At 45.3% G+C, this 24047-nt stretch overlaps 1 protein-coding gene across 1 annotated transcript in view; it reads left to right on the top strand.

Moving 5' to 3' along the window:
- Positions 1–24047, top strand: part of LOC126455875 (protein Wnt-10b-like) — a 196669-nt gene that overhangs the window by 157837 nt on the left and 14785 nt on the right. Inside the window, exon 4 of the mRNA XM_050091635.1 lies at positions 14376–14542. Within this exon, the coding sequence (XP_049947592.1) occupies positions 14376–14542 (167 nt within the window). The remainder of the gene's footprint in view (positions 1–14375; positions 14543–24047) is intronic.

Below are 24047 nucleotides of genomic sequence, written 5' to 3'. Positions count from 1 at the left end.
CGTATCACTAGCAGTCGAGATGACAGGCATCTTATCCGCATAGCTGTAACGGATCGTACAGCCACGTCTCGATCCCTGAGTCAACAGATGAGGACGTCTGCAAGACAACAACCATCTGCACGAACAGTTCGACGACGTTTGCAGCAGCCTGTACTATCAGCTTGGAGACCATGGCTGCGGCTACTCTTGACGTTGCATCACAGACAGGAGCGATGGTGTACTCAACGACGAACCTGAGTGCACGAATGGCAAAACGTCGTTTTTACAGATTAATCCAGGTTCTGTTTACAGCTTCATGATGGTGGCATCCGTGTTTGGCGACATCGCAGTGAACGCACATTGGAAGCGTGTATTCGTCTCGGTCACCTCTTGTTCGCATTGACGGCACTTTGAACAGTGGACGTTACATTTCAGATGTGTTACGATCCGTGGCTCTACCCATCATTCAATCCCTGCGAAACCCTACATTTCAGCAGGATAATCCACAACCGCATATTGCAGGTCCTGTAAGGGCCTTTCTGGATACAGAAAATGTTCGACTGCTGCCCTGGCCAGCACATTCTCCAGATCTCTCACCAATTAAAAAGGTCAATGGTGGTCGAGCAACTGGCTCGTCACAATACGCCAGTCACTACTCTCGATGAACTGTGGTATCGTGTTGAAGCCGCATGGGCAGCTGTACCTGTACACGCGATGCAACCTCTGTTTGACTCAATTCCCAGGCGTATCAAGGCCGATATTACAGCCAGAGATGGTTGTTCTGGGTACTGATTTCTCGGGATCTATGCACCCAAATTGCGTGAAAATGTAATCACATGTCAGTTCTAGTATATTATATTTGTCCAATGAACATCCGTTTATCATCTGGATTTCTTCTTGGTGTAGCAATTTTAATAGCTAGTAGTTTATTTATTATTGAGCAATAGTGTCATCAAACGACAGTGGTTCGTTTCGATTGTTTATGCACAGTACATTACATATGTGTTTGTTGAGACTCAACTGCGAATCCTTGCACCCAGCGTCAATCCTTTCCAGACACATCCGCATTTCGCTACAGTGCTCTAGTGTTCGCAGCGATGGTACTTTTACGAACAGTCTCATGTAGCCTCCGATCTTGTCAACTATGTTATTTATGCACACTGAGAAAAGTTCAATCCAGTCACTACAGACAAATACCTTCAGGAATGACCTCCCAACGATTAAGGCGAAACAAAGACTGCGCTTTGTTGGCAGAACACTTAGAAGATACGACAAACCCACTAAAGAGACAGCCTACATTGCACTTGTCCGTCCTATGCTGGGATATTGCTGAGCTGGGTGTGGGATCCTTGCCAGGTAGGATTGACGGGGGATACCGAAAAGGTGCAAAGAGGGGCAGCTCGTTTCGTGTTATTGCCCAATAGGGGTGAGAGTGTCACTGATATGATACGAGAGATCGGGTGGCAGTCACTGAAACGAAGTCGGTTTTCTTTGCGGCGAGATCTATTTACGAAATTTCAATCATCAGCTTTCTCTTCCTAATGGGAAAATATTTTGTTTATACCCACCTACGTAGGGAGAAATGGTCATCATAATAAAATAAGAGAAATCAGAGCGCGAACGGAAAGAGTTTGGTGTTCCTCTTTCCCACGCGCCACTTGAGAGTGGAATGGTAGAGAAGTAGTATGAAAATGGTTCGATGAACACTTTACCAGGCACTTAAGTGTGAATTGCAGGGTAACCATGTGGATGTAGATGTAGTAATTTGTATGAAATACAAATTTCTGTTTTTTCCAGAAGCACTTTCCTAGCTGTAGCCAATCTTCCATTTTATTTCCTTTCTATTTCATCCATCATGAATTATTCTGCTGCCCAAATAGGAAAAATCGCCTACTACTTTTAGTCTCTCATTCTCTGGGCCTGATTTAATTCGACTATATTCAATTGCGCTTGTTTTACTTTTGTTGATGTTCATCACACAATCTCTTTTCGAGACGGACATGATACGCAAGCGCAAAACGTGTTCCTAAAGTCTGCGACAGACAGGAGAAAAACTTAAGTATCGGTCAAACAAATGTCGGTTGAAGGAAGTTGGCTGTTCGCTTTCAAAGGAACCATCCCAGCATTTGCTTGAAGCGATTTAAGGAAATCACGAAAAAAAACCCTAAATAAGGATGGCAGGAGGACGCCCGTGTCCTCAGGAATGCGAGTCCAGTGTGCTGACCATTGCGCCACCTCGCTCGGTGTGACTGGTCGAATGCGCAGCTGTATTGTAAAGTCGTTAGTTCAAGCTGCCACCTTGGTGCGCTTACGTCTCTTATACGCCAAGAATAAAACCAATCACGTAACTTTTTGGACGGATGGTGTAGAGACAGAAATCTGTAAATGTGATGCACACGTACAAACAAATGATAACAATTTTTGAAAAACTGGATAATTTATTCGAGAGGAAGAACTTCACAAATTGAGCAAGTCAATAAAGAATTTGTCCACCCGTGGCTCGTAGCCAAGCAGTTATTTGGATTATCACTGATTGACAGAGTTGTTGCATGTCCTCCTGAGGGATATCGTATCAGATTCCGCCCAACCGGCGCATTAGTTCGTCAAAATCCGTAACTGGTTGGAGGGTCCTGCCCATAACGCTCCAGTTGGGGAGAGGTCTGGTGACGTTGCTGGCCAAGGTAGGTTTTGGCAAGCCCACAGACAAGCAGTAGAAACTCTTGCCATGTTTGTGTGAGCATTATCTTGCTGAAACGTAAGTCCAGAACGGCTTGCCATGAAGGGCAACAAACCGGGTCGAGGAGTACCGTCGACGTACAGTTGTGCTGAAAGCGTGCCACGGATGATAAGCAAAGGGCTTCTGTTACGAAAGTAAATGGCATCACAGACTCCTGGGTGTCCGGCATTAAATTGGTCAGACGTCGGGTTGCTATCCCACCGTCGTCTGGGGTGTCTCCAGACACCTCTTCGGCCTGGAACCTCATGTCTTCAGTGATGAGTCGCGCTTCGTAAAGAGCCCCAATTACCAGCGGTGACACTGCTCTATGTTATACACTGTATTATATTTATCATTAGTGGCAATGGTCAGATATATAGCTTGGGCAACCTGGCGCCTTCCAGTTCATAAGCAAGAAGGCCAGCTGTCAAGTGATTTACACGGGACTTTTGTAGTACACACATTTTAATCTATGTGTTGTTAAATGAGGGTGCAGGATGCGGCTGAAGCAAGTATCGCTAGAGAGAGGAGTGGTGCAGAGAAAACATGTTTTGTATTAAGCGTACACCCTCAATGTGGATAGTTATCTTTCTTCTCTGAGAAAGAGTTGCAGATAACTCTCCTGAAGGAAAGGAGAACTGATTCATCATTTTATAACAAAAGGTTATTAGAAATAAGCAGAACCAATTGTCTCACTGACTAATTAATTCGTGGCCGGTGTGGCCGAGCGGTTCTAGGCGCTACAGTCTGGAACCGCGCGACCGTTGCGGCCGCAGGTTCAGATCCTGCCTCGGGCACGGATGTATGTGATGTCCTTAGGTTAGTTACGTTTAAGTAGTTCTAAGTTCTAGGGGACTGATGACCTCAGAAGTTAAGTCCCATAGTGCTCAGAGCCATTTTTTGAACTAATTAATTCATGGTTTATTAAAACACATACAAAAATTAAATATCATTAAACTTTCGTCATTTAAAAACTTATAGTTTTCAAAGAAAATTCTTTTCGATTCTAAAGTTTAGTTAGGCGCTAATGTTGATGATGTTGGGAGAGGCGGGGGCATCGGCTGACTTCTGACTACACTCAGGGATAATGGTCTCAGAAAGGTTGGGACCCACTTTTCTAGTTGGTCTTCCCATATTGGTATTATGTAGTTGTCTTTTATTGTTTACGTTATACAATTACAACTCTACTTTAATCTCTTCATTTTTAAATTGATCTCGTTTAGGACATCATTTTACCAACCTTAGAAATTTCATTTGCTCTGCTTTCATCTCTCTTACGCATTATCCATTACCCACTTCCATAAAGCAACATAGGGACAGTCATTCAGTATAGAAGCTGAGCAGGGTGTCATTCTGAGAATCGTATTTTAATGTCCCTTTATGATGCCGCATATCATTTGGAACTTAATTAATTTAATATCTGTGTCTCTGTTGTCGTCAAAAGATACAGTAGGTAACAGGTGTAAGAGAAGATATTTCCACTAATAATTGAGAACGCTGTAGTGAACAACATTACAGGAGAATCTATGTCATTTATAGACTAGTACTTACAACTGTTACAGTCGTAAGTTTTTAGGTTCGTCAGCACCTCCACATATATGTGGTAAGAGCTAGCCGTTATTGTTGATTTTTCCATCGGGAGGCAGGTCAGGCGTCGAACTGTGGACGTGCGAACGCAAAATGGATAATCTATTCTGTCAGGCGTCGTTCACTTCGCGCCCCACGTACGGCCAAGCAGAAACCATCAGGTCGTAAAGCGTGACGTGCTTGTCGGAAGACTATTCGACACAGGGAAAACACGTCCAACATACTGATGTATGTACAGATTAAGGTATCATATATAAAAACATCTGTACTTATACCCGTTATGCCCTTATATTGTATCCAAGATAGCTGAAGTCAGAGACCTATTCAGTTAGTTGGTTACTGATCGTCAATTTGACTCGAGATCCTGGCCCATTGCGATCGAACAAATTCAGACAAGGAGAGTTTTGCCGCAGAATTACAATACCTGCAAAATGCGTTCCGGAGAAATAGGTACCCAACTCGTCAAACTGAACAGGCGATGCAGTTTAAACCGAGAACGCCTGAGAAAGAGGTTGATGTTGAGACTGAGGTAAACAAGACAAAATTCGTCTACCATCTGAGCTACCGAAGCACGACTCACGCCCGGTCCTCACAGTTTTACTTCTGCCAGTATCTCGTCTCCTATCTTCCAAACTTTACAGAAGCTCTTCTGCGAACCTTGCAGAACTAGCACTCCTGAAAGAAAGGATACTGCGGAGACATGGCTTAGCCACAGCCTGGGGGATGTTTCCAGAATGAGATTTTCACTCTGCAGTGGAGTGTGCGCTGATATGAAACTTTCTGGCAGATTAAAACTGTGTGCCCGACCGAGACTCGAACTCGGGACCTTTGAGATACTGGCAGAAGTAAAGCTGTGAGGACCGGGCGTGAGTCGTGCTTCGGTAGCTCAGATGGTAGAGCACTTGCCCGCGAAAGGCAAAGGTCCCGAGTTCGAGTCTCGGTCGGGCACACTGTTTTAATCTGCCAGAAAGGTTCATATCAGCGCACACTCTGCTGCAGAGTGAAAATCTCATTCTCAAGACAAAAGTCGGTTATCTACCTTATACTGGTCCAATATAAAGAAAGATCGGTAGATTCCTACGGAAATATGGCATCGCTTACATCAGCTAACATAAAAAATCTTCTTCTCCGAAAGCCAGACTTGTATCGCATTCCGTGCGAATATGGCGTCTCTGACGTGGGGCGCGCTATCAGAACAGTCGAGGAGAGACGTAAGGAACGTCAGCAACGCACACTACTAAAACAACTAAGCAAATCAGCTGTCACCGAGCACTGCCTCGCATAAAATCGTGAGATGAAATACCATGCGACCAGTATGGTGGAGCAAACGCCACGTTTCTGCGACAGCGTAATTAAGGACCCTATAGAAATAAAGATGTCTGAAAACGTGATAAAGGGGACGAATGTTTCGATGTAAATAACGCATGGGTCCCAGAGTGGGAAGATGCTCAGAGAATTTGCATCTCACGAAATATCAGTGCGAGCTCTGTGAAACAACAGAGCATCAAAGTGCGTAGTCGACGTCGGGAATCGAACTAAGCTACAAATAGCCGCACGAGACCAACAGTAGCTCACAGCCTGGTTGAAGTCCAGGTAGCGCGTACTCACGGCAGCAGAACTAGCAGCTACAGCAGAAGATGGATGGGTTGGCTGTCGAAGTATTGTGCAGAAAAGGTAAACATAAGTTCGGCAGCATACTATAAATATCGTTGTTGTTTCGAATTCCAGAGAATACATTTGAATAGATAACTAAGAACAATTTTTTAAATTTCTTTTTGGCAGTTCCTGAGGACTAACGGCATTGTCGCAGTGGTAATATCCGTTCCCGTAAGATCACCGAAGCTAAGCGCTCTCGGGGTTTGCTAGCAGCGGCAGTCCGTGTCTGCCGAGCTTGCAAACGGGGTGCATTAAGTACTTCTGGGGCCAACTGAGGAGCTACTTGACTGAGAAATAGTGGCTCCAGTCACGAAAACTGACAGCGCCTGAGAGAGCGGTGTGCTGACCACATAAAAATGTTCAAATGTGTGTGAAATCTTATGGGACTTAACTGCTAAGGTCATCAGTCCCTAAGCTTACACGCTACTTAACCTAAATTATCCTGAGGACAAACACACATACCCATGCTCAAGGGAGGACTCGAACCTCCGCTTGGATCAGCGGTACAGTCCATGACTGCAGCGCCCCTAGACCGCTCGGCTAATCCCGCGCGGCGCTGACCACATACTCCTCCATATCCGAATTCAGTGACGACTGTCGTCTGAGCATGGTACGGCGGTCGTTTGGTACCGTTGGGCCTTCCGAGGCATTTTAGGACGGAGTTTACGAGCTGCTATCCAAAATTTTCAGGACTGGTACTGCCATCTGTTGAAAACCTTACTTTTGGACTAATGGTCACCATCACCCTCGAAGTAGTTCCCATCCGCACGTACACGCCGGTCCCAGCCCTTCTGCAACTGGTCAAACGTTTTCTGGAAGTCCTGTTCTTTGAGCGTGTTTATCACAGCCAGCGATGCTTCTTGAATCCTCTCTAGAGTATCGAACCGACGGCCTTTCAACTTGAGTTTCAGTTTTGGGAATAGTGCCAAGTCGCAAGGTGCCAAATCTGGAGAGTACGGTGGGTGGGCTACAACCGCCATGTTGTTTTTTGCCAAAAAGGTCCTGGTCAGCAAGGACGTGTGACAGGACGCGTTGTCGTGATGCAGCAGCCAGTTCCCTTGACGCCAAAGTTCGGGCTGTCGTCGCAGCACGTTTCCACAAAGCCGTCTCAAAACGTCACGGTAGTACGCGGAATTCACTGTTTGGTTGGGTGGGACGAATTCTTTGTGCACAGTTCCTTTGGTATCAAAGAAAACGATGATCATGCTCTTCACTTTGCTCTTCACCTGTCTCACTTTTTTGGGTCTTGGAGAGGCCGGGCTCTTCCACTGGGACGATTGTCGCTTTGTCTCTGGGTCATAATCGTAAATTCAGCTCTCCTCACCGGTGATAACCCTTGACAAGAAGGTCGGATCATCAGATGTGGTCTGACGAAGGCCCGTGCACACTTCATCACGCGCTGTTCTGTTTCGCGGATTCATCATAAAATCGCCACACACCAAACACAGAATATTACGGAAATCACTATGGACATGCAACACGTCCTCCCAGCTGAATGCCATTCCGCACACTGACTCATCAGATATGCAGTTCTCGCCACCTAGCGGTGCAAAGATCTAGTAATCCTACTTTCCAGATGGCAACACCAGTCCCGAAAATTTTGGATTCCACCTCGTGGTTTAGTTTAGTTTCAGAATCGAAGGGGTGTCGAATGGGATGGTTGCTGTGCGCCTGAGCAGCAGTGAATCGCCATTGAGGTGGATGGGAGATGAAGTCTCTATACAGGTACTTTTTAACGTGGTCAGCAATTGTGTGGGTGGCACCGAGGCTGTTGCAAATCTGAGTGGTCTCAGAGGGACCCTTTGCCATTTCATTCAACCATATGTCAATGTGATCACGCCACAGGAACGCGCGAAACAAGAGGGCTGAAAAAGCATAATCACGTATTGCTGCTTCGAATCACGTTCAAATATCAACGAATGGTTCTGAACGGTCCCCAGTGGTTCCACCCTTTATACCAGTGCAAAAATAGTGGTCGCACTAACCCCCAAAGGGATCCGATCGTTTTCAAGAGGGTATCAGTCCTATGATGTCCTTGGTGTTGCTGGAATTGCCTGGGTGTTGCCAGTAGAGTCGAAAATTGTAGATAATGTCGTCCTGTTCCCCATCATACTACAAATTGTCATTTCCGACAGAGAAATACATGAGAACCAATGCCCCAAGGTTTCATAGAAGCCATTTATGCCACCTCCTAAGTGCCTTTCGTGTCGATTCTGAGGCGGGTGTGTTTGAAATGTTTTCCTCTGTTACCTGTAAGAGAACCGCGTGCTTTCAACGGCTGGTGTCGTGGTACTGACCTTCATAGCACAGGCGTCAAAAGAAGGAGTGAGATGTGGGTAAGACGGCGAGTGACGACCTCAGCATCGTATGACATGTCCGCGGTGCCGTTGCGCAGAATTGTGGTGAAATTTGGTGGAGATGTGACTTTGTTAACCCACCTCAACCGCACGTGAATTTCCGAGCCTTTGCTTTTGAATTAAATGTGTCGACACCTTGCTCATTTAAGCATTGCCGAGCCCCATAGCGATGTCTCAGGGCACCACGCCTTTACACCATTACACGGGAAGCTTCTAGGCATCTCTGAGCCAAATTTCAAACTTATGAGTCTCAATGATAGACAATTATTGGGTTTCTTACAAGTGATCTTTATTTTTTGTCAGTGTATCTAATATGTATTGTTTTGTAAGGTGAAAGCTACCATTGTAATTAACTCTCCTGCAATCAGCGGGGTGGTCAGGATGTGTGGGCATCCTGGAAAGGGCAGTAAGATAAATACCTAGCGCGGCTGACATGGCACAGAAGTCGATACGTTTCCACATCCCTGTCCGTTCCACCCAGAACATCAGTGATTCTCTTCCTGCACATCTTGCAGAGGTCCACCCTGAAAAAGTGGCTATTCAGACTTCTGACGAACATAATCGTTCTTGCGAAGAAGAAGAACGTAAATTAAAAAGTTAAAAATACTCCCAAACTACGTTAAAATTCTGCTTCCCTTCCTGGTACCAGAGCGATCGATTACAGAATTGCTCATTATGAGAAGTAGACTGGAATAATCAGCACGAGAGGCCGAAAGCAGACAAAGGATAAGAAGGGCAGGGCTATTCATTGTCACCGCTAGTATTTAATTGCAGTCTATATAGAACAGGCAATGACGGAAAAGAAAGACTAATGCGATGTCTGATTTGTTTTTCACAGACAAAAAAAGCGTGATCACTTTCGCTGGTACACGGCAGTGGTCGTCGAAAGTGAACAGAGACTGACTGTGAGTCGCGTTTTTAACGAAATATTATGTATTTTAGCTAACAAGAACATGCATAAAAAGACTAAGGTAATGGTGCTCTGGAGAGCTTAAACTTGGGCAAGAGATTCGTGACAGGAGGCCGAATACTTTATGGTGTTTAGATGCGTGTTGTCTATATACTTGATTCTCAGCTCGTAATACTGGGTGACCAGTGCGGCACTGTATTGTGAAACCGGTTCAACTTCTGGACTGTTTTTGTTTCATGTTTTTGTATAATACTCAGTGGTACAAACATGAGCAGTGTGCTTTCTGCTGGAACACCTCACTCTATTATCATTAATAATTTCTCACTTCAGTACAATATTATGATAAAATGTGACACGCAAGAGCCACTTTTTAGCAAAATCGAGTGTAACGCGGAAAAGGTGCTCATGAAAAGGAACTTGTATGATACGAAAAGAGTTATGGGACCACGAATAAACAAAATCAATTTCGCAAACAAACTCATTATGATTTACAAGAAGAAGAATTTTTCGAACAACTGAAAAGTTGCGAATTACCAGACAGTCAACCACCCTGAAGCCTTATAAGAACAAGATTACTTAGAGGATCAGAATTTGTGGAACGGAGGATTCTTGGGAAAATACTGGAACGTCGAAGAGCAGGAGCCGAGCGAACCAAGAACCGTATATCCATGTAGGAAGGATGTCGGACACCGTCAGGAAAGGGACCATATTCTTCGTCCACGTCTGTAGAATTGACCAGGCCAGGGTAACGCATTAGATAAAGAAGTTTCCTATCAGCAGCAAAACGCTGGATTCAAGAAATACAAAGGGAGAAATGGGAATTCAGGAATCAGAGATTTAAAACAGATTGCTTTTCAGATAAAAAACTCAGACTTCCAACTGCCATACGTTTCCAGGACAGAATTAGGCTCATTAACAAAACATCACGTGCAGATGAGGGAAGATGGTAGTGGAGTATGAGGATGAAAGGATACTAGTCAAGGGTAACATCCAGAAGAAAAGGAAATGATCAAAATTATCGTCATCGTCAAAAGAAGTAGAAAACATTGAGATAGCACTGGGATGTGGTCATTCTCCCGATACCCTCATTCCACCTCAAACTATTCTGTTTCTTTCTTTTAATTAGACTATATGTAGCTCTTCTGATACTGTATCGTTTCTAATCGTGCCTCTTCTCATACAACCTTTTATTAAACTAAGAGAGCTCTTTCCCACTCTCTATATTCTACTTTTTGTTGCTTAGAATTGAGCTATCATTTGCATATTAGTTATTAGGCTACCAGTAAACTCTCTCCACCCCCTTCCCCAAACTCTCTCCACCCCCCCCCCCCTCTACCCCCCCCCCCCTACGACTATCTGAGGAATCGAACTTCCATGTACAAAACAGCTTCAGATGTCTATCTTTCAAAAGAGATAATGAGTTGAATATTTAAAGTTAAATATGTAAAACCTTTATGGCTGAAAACGCAAAACCCCAATTATCTTAGTTTTATTAGTTTCGGATTATTCATACAGAGGCTAACGGAAAAGCCAAAACCAAAACTTTTATGACGTCATATGTCCTGAACTATATGTTGTACAATTCTGCTGGTACTTTCAGTGATATGTGTATGTTAGTACTGTCAGCATAACGGGTTGCGAATCGACTTAGTAGCGAAGAACTGATCAGCCAAAATGCCATACAGATGCTGAAATTTTACTGCATAAACAGCAAAATGTACTAAGCAATACACATTTTTCCTTTCATTATTTGGTAGCTGTTGTCTGGGAGAAAATGTTTTCAAAGCGTTTGAAATTATGTGTAAGTTTGTTGGAAGTCTTAAACTGCTTCAGTTCTCAAATAATGGATGAATATAGCCGGGGTAATTTGCAAACTGTATATTCCTCTGTCTCAAGACACATACATAGTTTCCAACTTTAATTTATTTTGTTGAACCTTTGACTTAAGTTTATACGTCTTAATGAGTAGACAGTTTTTAATTGTATAAATAATTATATGAAACAACGAAAATCAATTTTTCTTTGCCCCTGGAAGGCAATCTGCCGCTGAATGCAAGTGACTGTGTGACCGTTCTAGTGGCGCCTGTAATACAGCTACAGGGACTGTACGCAGAAATGAAACATGGCGGGAAGTGCATGCTTGAACATGAATGCAGATGTTAGCCGTGCCTGCAGGCTGCGCTGTTCTATTTGATCACGAATTGCACCTGTGAAATGTCCTCAATACGTTGAAAATGTCTGTTGTGTTGAGAAAAGTGTTTTGTGTAGATGTGAGATCACTATGTCGGAGCTCAGTGAGTTCATTCGTGGGCAAACTTTTGGTGCACGTATGGTGAATGCTTCTTTAACCAAGGAAGCCGAAATGTTCGGTGTTTCAAAAAGGTGCCGTGTCGAAGATTTATACCACATACAAGAAAAGTGGGAAACATCCCCCGCTAAGTCCAAGCGCGAACGTTGAAACTCTGTGACGAAAAAACAACAGGGCGGTAACTGCAAAAGTCACTGAAGAACTGAATATAGCACTCGTGAACGTTGTTAGTACCAAAACATCACAACGAGAGCTCCAGGGAACTGTAGCGCTAGGTAGAATTTCAAAACTACTCATCAGCGATATAAATCTCCATAATAGGAAAACGTGCTGCCGAAGGCATCAAACTGTGATTATTGAAAAATAGTCGGATGAGTCTTGTCTCATACCGTTTCAAAATTTTGGCCAAGTTTACGTTCCAAGAGTGAAACATGGTGGAGGTCCAGTGATTATTTTGGCAGCCATATCGTGGTATTTCATGGACTGCATGGTTACTCCGAAAGGCCGCATTGCTGCCAAGGATTATGCGACCATTTTGGCTGACCAGGTCCATCCTATGCTGCAATGTTTGCTCCCCAGTGGTGATTCTCTGTTCCCAGAAGACAGAGCCCCTGCTCACACATCTCGCATCGTCCACGACTTGTTTTGTGAGCACGAGGATGAATTGTTGCATCTCCCCTCACCATATCTCAGCATTGTTGAGGTTTTGTGGTCAAGGAGACCGCATATAAGACGCTGGTGCGACCTATTCTTCAGTACTGCTCAGTGTTTGGGATCCGTACCAGGTCGGATTAATGGAAGACATCAAAGCAATTCAAAGGAGAGCTTCTGGATTGGTAGGTTCGAACAAAACTTAATTGTTACAGAGATGCTTCGGGAACTCAAATGGGAATCCTTGGAGTGAAGGCGGCGTCCTTTTCGGGAAACGCTATTGAGAAAATTTTGAGAACCGGCATTTGAAGCTGACTACGGAACGATACTGCTCCCGCCAACGTACATCGCACGTAAGGACCACGAAGATAAGATAAAGGAAATTAGGGCTCATACGGAGGCGTACAGACAGTCGTTTTTCCCGCGCTCTATTTGCGAGTGGAACAGGAGGGGAAATGACAAGTAGTGGTACAGGGTTCCCTTAGCTATGCACCTTACACTAGCATGCAGAGTATCTACATAGATGTAGATGTACATTTGAAATAGGTTGCATGATCGCTATGTACCTCCCTCATCGTTACCTGAACTTGCTATTAATCTACTGGCCATTACAATTGCTATACCACGACGATGACGTGCTACAGACGCGAAATTTAACCGACAGGAAGAAGATGCTGTGATATGCAAATGATTAGCTTTTCAGATCATTCACACAAGCTTGGTGGCGACACCTACAACGTGCTCACAGGAAGAAAGTTTCCAACCTATTTCTCATACACAAACAGCAGTTGACCGGCGTTGCCTGGTGAAACGTTGTGATGCCTCGTATAAGGAGGGGAAATGCGTACCATCACGTTTGCGACTTTGATAAAGGTCGGATTGTAGCCTGTCGCAATTGCGGTTTATCGTATCGCGACATTGCTGCTCGCGTTGGTCGATATCCAATGACTGTTAGCAGAATACGGAATCGGTGGGTTCAGGAGGGTAATACGGAACGCCGTGCTGGATCCCAACGACCTCGTATCACTAGCAGTCGAGAAGACAGGCATCTTATCCGCATGGCTGTAACGGATCGTGCAGCCACGTCTCGATCCCTGAGTCAACAGATGGGGACGTTTGCAAGACAACAACCGTCTGCACGAACAGTTTGATGACGTTTTCAGCAGCATGGACTATCAGCTCGGAGACCATGGCTGCGGTTACCCTTGACGCTGCATCACAGACAGGAGCGCCTGCGGTGGTGTACTCAACGACGAACCTGGGTGCACGAATGGCAAATCGTCATTTTTTCGGACGAATCCAGGTTCTGTTTACAGCATCATGATGGTCGCATCCGGGGTGAACGCACATTGGAAGCGTGTATTCGTCATCGCCATACTGGCGTATCACCCGGCGTGATGGTACGGGGTGCCATTGGTTACACGTCTCGGTCACCTCTTGTTCGCATTGACGGCACTTTGAACAGTGGACGTTACATTTCAGATGTGTTACGACCCGTGGCTCTCCCTTCATTCGATCCCTGCGAAACCCTACATTTCAGCAGGATAATGCACGACCGCGTGTTGCGGGTCCTGTACGGGCCTTTCTGGATACAGAAAATATTAGACTGCTGCCCCGGCCAGCACATTCTCCAGATCTCTCACCAACTGAAAACGTCTGGTCAATGGTGGCCGAGCAACTGGCTCGTCACAATACGCCGGTCACTACTCTTGATGAACTGTGGTATCGCGTTGAAGCTGGACGGGCAACTGTACCTGTACACGCCATCAAAGCTGTGTTTGACTCAATGCCCAGGCGTATCAAGGCCGTTATTATGGCCAGAGGTGGTTTTACTTGGTACTGATTTATCAGGACCTATGCACCCAATTTTCGTGAATATGTAATCACAAGTCAGTTCTAGTATAATGTACTTGTCCAATGGATACCCGTTTATCATCTGCATTTCTTCTTGGTGTAGCGATTTTAATGGCCAGTAGTGTATTTTGCAGGAACAATGGTATAAGGTTCCCTTGAAAGTCATGAAGGACCTGCATTTTTCCCTTTAGGTACGACTGGAAACTCCTTTGAATGCCGATGGCTTCGTAATGTGTAGTGTTCCATATTTCTGTCCGGCCCACGTATCTAGACTGATGAAAAGAGGACCAGTTGTGCTCTGCTCACGGTTAGACTGTCTGCCAACTTTAGCGCGCGGCGGGCTTGCGGCTGTTGCAGGCGCTGTCGAGCAACACGGTGCTGCGCTGCAAGTGCCACGGCATGTCGGGCAGCTGCGAGCTGAAGACGTGCTGGCGCGCCGTGCCCGACTTCCGGCGAGTCGGCGACGCGCTCATGGCGCGCTTCCGCACCGCAGTCCTCGTCGACCAGTCCAACCTGGGCAGCGGGTAAGGCCTTCATTCCACTGCGACAACTGTTGTCACATCTTTTGTGAGACGAGTCTGCTTCAGAGTGGTAAAACTTAAAAAAAAACCACAAATGAAATATAAATATGCACTAAATGCCATGCTGGCATACACACACACACACACACACACACACACACACACACACGCGCGCGCGCGCGCGCGCGTTCGCGCACACAAACTTGCATCGTGTGATACTCCTCCTGGGTTTACAGCCGGGTCTTCAAGTCGCCTCAACATTTGATGGTCCAAGCCATCCATCATCTTCGGGTGCTGCTATTGATCAGTCTCGTTGATCTAACGCTACAGGGTGTTAGACTGCTATAGGTGCAAATGAAAGAGGCTTGTAGAGGACAATGAAAGAAGTAAACAACTCTAATAAACAGGCACAGCCTATACGGGGTGTTCAAAAAATCTCTCCGCAGTGTCATATGATTGTTAGCCGCGCGTGCCGTATGATTGTTCGCCTGCCTGGGTTACTTCCCTTCATGTGGACTCTCCCAACATTCACTGTTTCTTCGATTATCTCAGCTAGACTCAGTAGTATCGTTGGTTCGTGTCGTTACGTGTTGACGTGAACGTTTAAGTTTAGTTCCTTTGTTCGTCTGTTTCGTTTTTGTCACTGTTAAAATGCTAACCATTGAAGAACGTGTGTTTTTGGTCGAACAAGTGTTCAAATCTGGAGATAAATACTCAGTTTCAATTCGTCACTCATTTAATTCAGTTTTCTGTGAGACAACACTCCCACATCGCGATAGTGTGCGAGATTTGATTAACAAATTTCGAAGTACGGGTTCAGTGACAAATGCACCGAGAAGTGGTCGTCCTAGCATTTTGTCTGCGGATAAACTACTCGATACTTCCGATACAATGTCTATGAGTTCGAACAAGTAAGAAAACTCGCCCAGGAAATCGATGTTAGTGTCGGAACGGCCCACACAGCTGTAAGGAAAAAATTAGAACTTTTCCCATACAAAGTGAGAATCGTGCAACAACTGAAAAATACTGATTATAGCAAGAGACTGCATTATTGTCAATGCTTCAAAAATTTCATTTAACAAAAATGGAAGGGATATTCTTAATGAAACGTTTTTCACTAATGAGGAGTGGTTTCATTTATCCGGGTAAATGAACTCGCAAAACTCTCGCATATGGAGTACTGCAAATCCATTGTGTATTCATGAGGAACCACTTCATTCTGTGAAAATGGGAGTTTGGGTTACAATTTCTAGACGTCGGATTATGAGTCCCATATTTTTCAACGAAACAATAAACGCACAACGATACTGCAGTGATCTTATGTGCCCAATCATGGGAGAACTTGTGTTAAGTAAAGTACTGAACGGTTATTTTCAACAAGATGGTACAACCGCGCATACAGTTCGCGTTTCAATGCAACTGCTTGCTGATGTTTTTGGTGATCGCATAATTTCACCTTATCTTCTGGGGTGCAGCGAAAGCAACTGTGTATAAAAACTGTCCAAAATCCATCGATGAATTTAAAACTGCAATATCCACTTTCACTGCTTCTGTTAACAGAAGAAATGTTACAGCCTGCGTTTGGAGACATGATTAGACGAATTGAACTGTGTATTCAACATCAAGGGAGACACTTACAACATTTAATGTGAAAATGAATATTCAATAAATTAATAACTCGTATTTCACTGAATTTCATTTCGGTATATTCACTGCGGCATACGGCACGCGCGGCTGACAATCATACGACACTGCGGAGAGACTTTTTGAACACCCAGTACAATCGCTGTCGAAGATTCGTGCTATGTTACGTGTTCCTGAGCAGCAACATGAAACTCTAACGGTGCACCATCATGCATGTATCACATACACATTTCACCATTAAGAACAACATCCAGATTGTTGGACATTAAAAGTGTTGTAAGACTGGCGTGACTGCACTCCTGCAGTTGTGCCTGGACCAAAATTTATTAGGATTGTTTGCTTGTGTTATTGTCCTCTTCTCGCCCCTTTTCTTTGTGCCTATAACAGGAAAATACCCCGTGTAGGGTATCTGAAAGTATACAGCGCATGCGACAAGTGGCGTGAGTACTGTCCCAACTGCGAAACACACCAGCAGTGCTGCAGGCGGTGATGGCAAACAGAAACGAAACATCGCTGTCGCAGCTAATCGTTTAAAGATGCTGCCGTTTCAGTCAAAGAACGTCGTATGTTATGCATGTCAGCGCACGGTTTCACGATTTGCTTAGAGGATAGCTCTTGTTCCAATTAAAAAGATTATCAGCCAGTTTAATTTCAATAAATGCCTCAGAACACAATCCCAGCAAAGAAAAGCGACAGCATCCATCTGTGTCTCATTATACACTCCTGGAAATGGAAAAAAGAACACATTGACACCGGTGTGTCAGACCCACCATACTTGCTCCGGACACTGCGAGAGGGCTGTACAAGCAATGATCACACGCACGGCACAGCGGACACACCAGGAGCCGCGGTGTTGGCCGTCGAATGGCGCTAGCTGCGCAGCATTTGTGCACCGCCGCCGTCAGTGTCAGCCAGTTTGCCGTGGCATACGGAGCTCCATCGCAGTCTTTAACACTGGTAGCATGCCGCGACAGCGTGGGCGTGAACCGTATGTGCTGTTGACGGACTTTGAGCGAGGGCGTATAGTGGGCATGCGGGAGGCCGGGTGGACGTACCGCCGAATTGCTCAACACGTGGGGCGTGAGGTCTCCACAGTACATCGATGTTGTCGCCAGTGGTCGGCGGAAGGTGCACGTGCCCGTCGACTTGGGACCGGACCGCAGCGACGCACGGATGCACGCCAAGACCGTAGGATCCTACGCAGTGCCGTAGGGGACCGCACCGCCACTTCCCAGCAAATTAGGGACACTGTTGCTCCTGGGGTATCGGCGAGGACCATTCGCAACCGTCTCCATGAAGCTGGGCTACGGTCCCGCACACCGTTAGGCCGTCTTCCGCTCACGCCCCAACATCGTGCAGCCCGCCTCCAGTGGTGTCGCGACAGGCGTGAATGGAGGGACGAGTGGATACGTGTCGTCTTCAGCGATGAGAGTCGCTTCTGCCTTGGTGCCAATGATGGTCGTATGCGTGTTTGGCGCCGTGCAGGTGAGCGCCACAATCAGGACTGCATACGACCGAGGCACACAGGGCCAACACCCGGCATCATGGTGTGGGGAGCGATCTCCTACACTGGCCGTACACCACTGGTGATCGTCGAGGGGACACTGAATAGTGCACGGTACATCCAAACCGTCATCGAACCCATCGTTCTACCATTCCTAGACCGGCAAGGGAACTTGCTGTTCCAACAGGACAATGCACGTCCGCATGTATCCCGTGCCACCCAACGTGCTCTAGAAGGTGTAAGTCAACTACCCTGGCCAGTAAGATCTCCAGATCTGTCCCCCATTGAGCATGTTTGGGACTGGATGAAGCGTCGTCTCACGCGGTCTGCACGTCCAGCACGAACGCTGGTCCAACTGAGGCGCCAGGTGGAAATGGCATGGCAAGCCTTTCCACAGGACTACATCCAGCATCTCTACGATCGTCTCCATGGGAGAATAGCAGCCTGCACAGCTGCGAAAGGTGGATATACAGTGTACTAGTGCCGACATTGTGCATGCTCTGTTGCCTGTGTCTATGTGCCTGTGGTTCTGTCAGTGTGATCATGTGATGTATCTGACCCCAGGAATGTGTCAATAAAGTTTCCCCTTCCTGGGACAATGAATTCACGGTGTTCTTATTTCAATTTCCAGGAGTGTATTTCGTTGCGTGTCCCTCACGTAAGCAATGCTCTGCAACCGCGGTTTTTTAAGACTGTTGTAACCGTATGTGGTTCCGGCGTCCCACACACCAGTCCTCCACAATGACCAATGAACGCTTTACCACAGTGGCACGGAACCAAATGGATCTAACATTTGGAACATTTCAATTCTATTCATCCCAGCATTAAGTTTATAATGGAAGTGAAGATAATGGAAAGTTCCCATTTGTGGAAATTCTCGTTTAAAAGAGCAATGATGATACTCTGTGGCAGAGCATTTACTGCAGCCCTAGACATACTCACGGGTGTCAGCAAGTGACTAACTGCCTCCCACCACATCAACGCACTGGCATCCTTAGCACGCTGATTCGAAGAGCGTATACTCTATCCCACGCGGAAAGTTTACCACAGCAAATTGAATACTTAAAGCCCGTATTTAAACGCAGTGGATTCACTAAGTGTCGCGTGTCGAGCGTACGCTGCTGGCCTACACAGGGGCGCCAGATCCGAAATAACATCAGCTCGACGAGACTCCGCGCAGTAGGCTCTCACCTGAAGATGACGGCCAGGTGGACCGTCGAAATATTGTGTCTACCTGAATGAAAGATTCAGCTGCAAATTCATGAAGATTATCACAAGTTATACTTGCGGGAAAGTTTAGGAAGTCACTAAAACCATGCATATAGACAGTTCTCAAGTTAACAATGAGAAAGGGAAATTCAGTGGTCATCTAAAGTGGATGCGACCGGACAGGCGACGATGTTTTTACACATCCTGTTTCCTGCAATGACTGCTTAGTCACTGGTGTCCTCAACAAATCTCCTCCCAAATCAGATAGAGACCATCAGTATATTACTGTAACACAAACGACCAGCATCTTGGTTGTACCTACGTTTGGGTTCAGTCGTTCTCCATATCCTTCATTTCAGCCATACGACTGTGGAAAAAATAACCAGTGCCTGATGTCTAATGCAGAACCACTCTATATTTGAGACGAGGTTAAACGATTATTTCTATGACATTATTCTTCTATGAGGATTTTTATTTTATTTTAAAATAAACACTTTATTTAATAATTTAGAGCAGGGTTTAACAACTGGCCGGTTTCGAGCGCGAGTACTCGCGTCTGCTCAGGCACTTGCTCGCGAGCAGGTGCAAGATCGTGGAGTAGGGAGGGAGGGCAAATGCGCGAGCACGTTTGAATGTGATCTCGCGTTCTTAGCAGACTTAACTAGCCATCTGAATGCTTTGAACATTTTACTACAAGGTAAAGATCTGCTAATTACTCATTTCATAGATCGAATACGAGCTTTTAAAATGAAACTGACACTTTGGGTGAGTCAGCTGGAAACAGGAAACCTAGCTCATTTTCCTAAATTATCATCTGTGCAAGATGTTCACAAAGACTGTGAACGTTTTTCACATAGTTTAGTTGATCAGTACTTTCAAGATCTGACAGCACTAGACAGTGATTTTGATCTGTTCTCCCCATATTCAGCGAATATTTAAGAGATTCGTCCTGAGCTGCAGCAAGAAATTATTGACCTGCAATGTGACAGAGAATACAGAGACACATTTCAGAACAAGAAACACATTTTGGAATTCTACAGACACTTCCCTCAGGATAGATTTCCTCGTTTGCACAAACTGGCGGCTACAATAATATCAATGTTCGGTTCCACGTATGTTTGTGAACAACTGTTCTCTGCAATGATATGTAACAAGACGCGCCTGAGAAACGCATTGCCTGATCGAAATTTAAACTGCACGCTGCGCCTAAAATGCACAAGAACAATTACTCCGAACATAGACGCAATTGTAAAGGGCAAAAAGTACAAGATAACCGAGAATCCCACACTTCAGTGACATCTTTTATTGTGTAACAGTTCACAAATTAATACGAATGTAGAGGCATACTCTAAGCTAATAAAATTACGTGGCATGTGTACATTCTCCTTTATTTGCTTCATTTGTCGCAATAATAATTCGTGAGTGAATTCCCTGCAGGTGGCCGCGGATTTACATTGACTGGCGGCAGCTGTTGTGTGCCCCACGTGACTTTCCCCACTCTCCGCTCTGGTCCGGTAGTGGGGGTAGCGTGCTCGCGCTGCTCCGTGCTCGCGCCTTGCTGCTCACAGCTTGCTCCGCGAGCACGTGTGTTGTGAAGCCCTGATTTAGAGGTTATCTAATTTCGTCCACTGGGCACTACAAAGTTATATCACACTAAAAAATTTTATGAACAGGGTGATCCCGTGATGTTGTTACCATCTCTGAGGCACGATGGTGTCGTGTTCGCCCAACGGTTCTTACAGCGCCTTACAGTCGATCCTCAATTTCCTGCGTATGTACTTTGCAGCCGAGGTGGAATGCTAAATAGTCGTATTGATCATGTTTTGGGCCAACAAGAATCCCCACGCTACAGTTGTGAAGAGCCATCAACGGAGATTATTAGTCAACGTGTGGGCAGTTACAGTTAATGGTTACGATCTAGGCTCGTGTCGTCTTCCTCCCCAGTTAAGCGCACCAATGTACTCAGTGTTTGTCAGAGACCTACTACCCATGATCCTAGAACATACCCAATTTGTTATTCGTCAACGGATGTGGTTCATACATGATAGAGCTCCACCTCACTTTCGACTGAGTAGTTCGTGAATATCTGGTTCAGACATCCTCTGAAAAACTGAAGGGCAGAAGAGGTCCTGCTTCGTGGCAGGCATGTTTACCTGATCTCACCCCACTTGATTTCTCCTCGTGGAGCCATGTGACGAGTCTTGTGTACGAGACGCCTTTCGAGACAGAAAAAGATCTCCTGGAAAGAATGCTCGCTGCTTGCGACGCGACCGGGAATATTAGACCGGGAACGACAGACTTAGAGCTACGACGCCATGCCTCCATTGGCGCTCTGGGCCGCCATTGTGAACTGTTGTACACGTAGCAGCTTGTGAAACTTATGCGGGTTAACAGAATTCATTATCACTGTACTGTAGACATGGGATTTGAAGTATTTGAAATACTTGCGGTTTTACTACTACGTCAACACTGGAAATTATCTGAGGGTACTGGGCGGTAATCAGTGGGAATACCGTACGTTGTGCTCAGGCTTCGGAGGTTGGGTCCCTTAGTTTGCGCGCTGCGCAAGCCTCAGAACTTGAGTAGATTTTCACTTGTATCTTTCGATTGGCCGTTTCTGCACAAGTTTGAAGTGGAACGTGTTTGTATCTGGCCACGTGACTTAGCAAGACCTCACCACGGCTAGGTCTGCGGTTGTGTTTGCTCAGTGGTTGCTGTGTCTATTATTATTTTAGTAGTATTAGTAGTAGTAGTAGTAGTATAGTAGTAGTAGCAGTATGTATTGAACATGTACAATATATAATTTAATGTTCAGTTAGATGTAAAAGAGAAACACAGAGCCCTAATTCTGCAGGAGAAATAAATGCAAAACTAAAATAAGAAATATATAAAACAGTAAAAGAGATAAGGGTGGCTGGTTGATTGCTTGATAAAATGAGATGAGCCAGCCACTCTGCAGCACATTGGAACCTCCAGTTTACACTACATACTATCAGATTAAAAGAATAAGGACATCTGTTAGTGGACATTAATATGGCGTCCGTTCACCTTTTCTCTTTATGACGGCTTTAACTCTGCTGGGGACACTTTCAATGAGATGTCTGAATGTCTGTGAAGGAAAGGCAGCCAGTCCCTCCTCAAGATACTGAGGTTGAGAGAAGTTAGTGATGTCGATGTTTTGATTCATCTCGAAGGTTTTCCGTTGCGTTCAGGTCGGGACTTTGGGCAAGCCAGTCCATTTCAGGAATGTTATTGTCCACAAACCATTGCCTCACAGATGCTGCCTTGTGACACGTTGCATTGTTGTCATTATACAAACAATCATCGCTTACGAACTGTTGCTGTGCTGTGCACAGTACACAGTGCTGTAAACTGTGCTCATATCCTCCCTTATTTAGCCTTTGCTTAAGCGCAGTAAGTGGACCACATCATAACCACGAGTACCACCTCCATACCACGGCACTGCTTCCTCCATACTTCATGCTTCCTCCATACTTTACTGTTCGCACTGCGCATGGCGGCAGGTAACGTCCTCCATGCATTCACCAAACCTCAAACCATTCCTTCACACTGCCACCCTTACTCCTCCTCCAGCGTCACTTAGCACTGACAACAGAAATGTGTGGTTTATGAGGAGCAGCTCGAGCATCGTACTCCACTTCTTAAGTCCGTACTGGACTAATAATAGCACTTTGGAACACAAGAGTAATTCCTGCCACTGATTTCGTAAGACTTTTTTTACTACCACACTCTCTAATTCTCGGCAGTCCCTATATGTCAGTACAGGAAGTCAGTCTAGTCTCGGTTTAGGTGTGGTTGGTCCTTCGTGTTTCCACTTCACCGTCACATCATCAACAGGCGACTTGAGCAGCTTTGCAAGGGTTGAATGTGCCTAATTGAGATCTTCCACAGGTGAGCTCTTCCGACCAACCTATTCTGTTGTTACTACTGCTGTGCAGACAACACATTACTCCCCACATGCTTTTGTATTGGCAGGCCCGCGTCTCGTGGCAATAGTGGACAATTCCGCAATACATAGTGGTGTCCGGGTACTTTTGATCAGACGGTGTAAATGTTTCAGCGAGAGTCAAGACTTTACGAAAAATTTTAAAAGTATTGCCTCTCTTAAGATGTCATTACAGAAAGTGGAGGCCGAGTCTCCTCTAAAATTTTCTTCTGTTGTTGTGGTCTTCAGTCCTGAGACTGGTTTGATGGAGCTCTCCATGCTACTCTATCCTGTGCAAGCTGCTTCATCTCCCAATACCTACTGTAGCCTACATCCTTCTGAATCTGATTAGTGTATTCATCTCTTGGTCTCCCTCTACGATTTTTACCTTCCACGCTGCCCTCCAATACTAAACTGGTGATCCCTTGATGCCTCAGAACATGTCCTACCAACCGAACCCTTCTTCTAGTCAAGTTGAGCCACAAACTCCTCTTCTCCCCAATTCTGTTCAATACCTCCTCATTAGTTATGTGATCTATCCATCTAATCATCAGCATTCTTCTGTAGCATCACATATCGAAAGCTTCTGTTCTATTCCAGTCCAAACTATTTTTCGCCCACGTTTCACTTCCATACATGGCTACACTCCATACAAATACTTTCAGAAATGACTTCCTGACACTTAAAGCTGTACTTGATGTTAACAAATTTCTCGTCTTCAGAAATGCTTTCCTTGCCATTGCCAGTCTACATTTCATATCCTCTCTACTTCGACCATCATCAGTTATTTTGCTCCCCAAATAGCAAAACTCCTTTACTACTTTAAGTGTCTCATTTCCTAATCTAATTCCCTCAGTATCATCCGACTTAATTCGACTACATTCCATTATCCTTGTTTTGCTTTTGTTGATGTTCATCTTATATCCTCCTTTCAAGACACTGTCCATTCCGTTCAACTGCTGTTCCAAGTCTTTTGCTGTCTCTGACAGAATTACAGTGTCATCGGCGAACCTTAAAGTTTTTATTTCTTCTCCATGGATTTTAATACATACTCTGAATTTTTCTTTTGTTTCTTTTACTGCTTGCTCAATATACAGATTGAATAACATCGGGGAGAGGCTACAACCCTGTCTCACTCCTTTTCCAACCACTGCTTCCCTTTCATGTCCCTCGACTCTCATAACTGCCATTTGGTTTCTGTACAA

The sequence above is a fragment of the Schistocerca serialis genome, chromosome 2, assembly GCF_023864345.2.
Source record: "Schistocerca serialis cubense isolate TAMUIC-IGC-003099 chromosome 2, iqSchSeri2.2, whole genome shotgun sequence".
In the NCBI taxonomy this organism is placed as follows: Eukaryota; Metazoa; Arthropoda; class Insecta; order Orthoptera; family Acrididae; genus Schistocerca; species Schistocerca serialis.
The sequence above is the reverse complement of the archived record's forward strand: the minus strand, read 5'-3'. Positions and strand labels throughout refer to the sequence as shown.